The 2,744-nt window shown below is 54.2% G+C and overlaps 1 protein-coding gene across 1 annotated transcript; it reads left to right on the forward strand.

Moving 5' to 3' along the window:
* The first annotated feature begins 1,306 nt into the window (after positions 1-1,306).
* Positions 1,307-2,365, forward strand: LOC149809291 (uncharacterized). Its single transcript, XM_089994913.1, has 2 exons — positions 1,307-1,603; positions 2,138-2,365. The coding sequence occupies exons 1-2, from the start codon at positions 1,307-1,309 to the stop codon at positions 2,363-2,365; spliced, it is 525 nt and encodes a 174-aa protein (XP_089851039.1).
* The last annotated feature ends 379 nt before the right edge of the window (positions 2,366-2,744 follow it).

Genomic DNA, 2,744 nt, shown 5'->3' on the forward strand with positions numbered 1-2,744 from the left:
CAAAATACCCTACGGCTTCTTCACACTGCAACAATGCAGCGTCACTTGGTTTTCTGGCCTTGACATCAGGGGACTTGCAGATCGTCATCGATCCAACCATCATCACATCAGATGTATAGAGAACAGCAAGAGTTAGTTGACACAGGCCGAAAGCATCAAACCCTTCACCTTCACATTCATCTTTGCTACAATTGGCACTCAGAGTTGCCTTCATAGCAGCGTTTTCATTTGGGGATGCTGCATACCTCCATCTAGCATCTAGGCGCAGGATCCCCTCTGGCTGCCATTTGCCAAGGCGGGGATTGACCGTATGTCCATCCCCATGAAATATCCTCAAGTAGTACTCGAAGTTGCCAATGTCCATGTGCATGTGGTACTGTTGTGAAAAGATACATCACAACGCCTCCAGTCTCAAGCGTCTGGACCTGCTGATGTCATCTTCATCTCACGAGATGCTTTCGCAGAGTCGCGTTGTTTGGGAATGCAGCCCTAATTTGACGGTGAGTCTCTGTTAAGATTAAACACTGGCGAAAGACCAATTGCGAACAAGTACCGTGAGGGGTTAGGGGAGCGAGTCATCATGGCATCTTTCGAAACAGTGTTCCACATTTCCCTTGCTGATGACCACGCCGTTCTTCTGTTGTTGCAGGCAGAGGTGGAGTGTCCGGACCGTCACTTGCCTGACGAAGGGAGAGTGTGTGTTGGTGTTGAGGTATCGGCATGTGCAGCACCAGGCAGTGATGTGCGCCTCTTGCTCCCCTTCGAAGCTCACCAGCACGGCATGCTTCGTGTCATGCCGTGGTTCATGATCTGATTGCCCATGTGGATGAGGTAGTCTTGTAGAAAGATGCATCGCTACCCCGCACAGGTATCTCGAGATAAGAGAGAATAGATACGAGCTATACGGTGTGTGTGACATTTATCTTGGTGCAATCTTGCTGATGATCGCCGTCATCACATGGGACAGATACAAGAAAGGGCTAGAGGGCGCAGGCCGAAAGCAAGCAAGCAATCGCGCTTGAGACACAACAGCTCAGTGAACGTCAGCGGTCGGGGCAAGCAAGATCCACATCATTACATCGCATTGATATTGGCAGGACATAGTCAATAAACAACCAAGACAGCATTCAGATCGTTCAAAAATATATATTATCAGCCAGATAACCCAACAGAAGTACCATGGCCAGTCGGTCAGCCTCACATGAAATGTAATGCTATCACAGCTGACAGCTGACGCGACGAGACACCGCAGGCGCGAGAACTGGATGACCTCAGCACAGATCTCGCCTCCAAACTGCAGCGCATCATGTTCGGCCGGCAAGCTAAGGGTGCTGGCATTGACCTGCAAGCGCTCTCACTCATCGGCGGGCGCAGCTGCTGGTCCGTGTACGTGGACTGCATCGTGCTTGGAGTCGGTGGCAGCCTGCTGGACGCTCTGAGCATAGCCGTGTGGGCTGCACTCATGGATACGCAATTACCAGGTATCTCCGTGGCCGACAACATCGAAGACGCCACCGTTGCTGACCTCGAGGTGGACGACGACCCAATGGCGGGAGCACGCCTCGATGTTTCGCGGCTTCCTGTCGCCCTCGGTGTTTGCCAGGTGTGACATGCCCCTTCATGCTGTGCCCACGGCGCTTGCTTGATTGATTTATTAGTTTACATAAGCATCATCTCAACAGGCAATATGTGTCTATTGCCTGTTGAGATGAGTAAGCGCAAAAATCAATGATTCGCTGATGATGTGGCATCGGAGGCGAAGTTGGCCACTCCAGCAAGTGCCTCTCAGCTTTGCTTCAAGGCTGAGACGCGCCCGAGGCTCGGCCTGTTCGCCTGAAGTGCCGTGGGATGCTAGTTGTTGTGTGAATAATCCTGCTCACTTGCACTGATTCAGGAAAACCAAATGATTGCTTGTGGACAGGCTTAGGTGTGTTGATTTCTTGGCTGCCTGTTGTCCTCGACGTGGCCGATCGTGGTTTGTGAGCTTCTTGACTGCCTATTGCCATCATTTTCGGTCAGGTGTACGGACTTCTGAAATTCCTGCTGTGTAGCTTCAAATGTGGCAGCATCGAGCTATCTATCTTGAGATAGTGCTCTCGCACCAGTTTGCGCTGCCTGATACGAGGACTGAATGCAGATAGGGAAGCGTGTACTGCTGGGATGCACCAGCATAGAGGAAGCCGCAGCTGATGGCCGCCTTGTGGTGGCTGTCAACGCGCAGGGCCAAGTTTGTGGGGTCCAGAAGACTGGCTCAACTGCCATGGATATGGCAATGGTGCAGCACATGATTTCTGCGGCTCAAAAGCAAGGGCTTGCCATCGTGAAGGCACTTTCGGAGAAGCATAGCAAGTCGTCTCACAGCTAGCCACTGCCCAGGGTTCACCGGTGCTTTGGCGGGGGGGCTGGCGTGCTCGCGCAGAGGCAGTCGCGGAGGTGGGGGCAGGCCGCGCCAAGATGAAGAGTCGGCACCACGGCCTCGGCACCCTCGACCGGTTCCGTTGTGGGGGTGTTCCTCAGCGATAGCCGGGTTGGCCAGGTTTGCGGGGTTGGCGACGGCTGCGGGGTTCGCGGGGTTTACGAGGACCGCGGGGAACGGGATGTACAGGGCTGGCGGTGGGAGGGTGCGTGTGCGAGGGGTGAGGATTGGGGCTGCACGTGTGCGGTTGAGGGCTGCTAAGCGCGCAGCGTTGTCGGCGACTGGCAGCGCAGCAAATTCACTAGCGGCATTTCGTGGGTGCGGTCTG

The sequence above is a fragment of the Nuphar pumila genome, unplaced genomic scaffold (assembly GCF_984573655.1).
Source record: "Nuphar pumila unplaced genomic scaffold, dmNupPumi1.hap1.1 HAP1_SCAFFOLD_1445, whole genome shotgun sequence".
NCBI classification, from domain to species: domain Eukaryota; kingdom Viridiplantae; phylum Streptophyta; class Magnoliopsida; order Nymphaeales; family Nymphaeaceae; genus Nuphar; species Nuphar pumila.

Coding starts and splice junctions, on each gene's coding strand:
- LOC149809291 (XM_089994913.1), top strand. CDS start 1,307: ATGTTCGGCCGGCAAGCTAAGGGTGCTGGCATTGACCTGCAAGCGCTC. Junction 1,604..2,137: donor TCGCCCTCGGTGTTTGCCAG/GTGTGACATGCC, acceptor GACTGAATGCAG/ATAGGGAAGCGTGTACTGCT.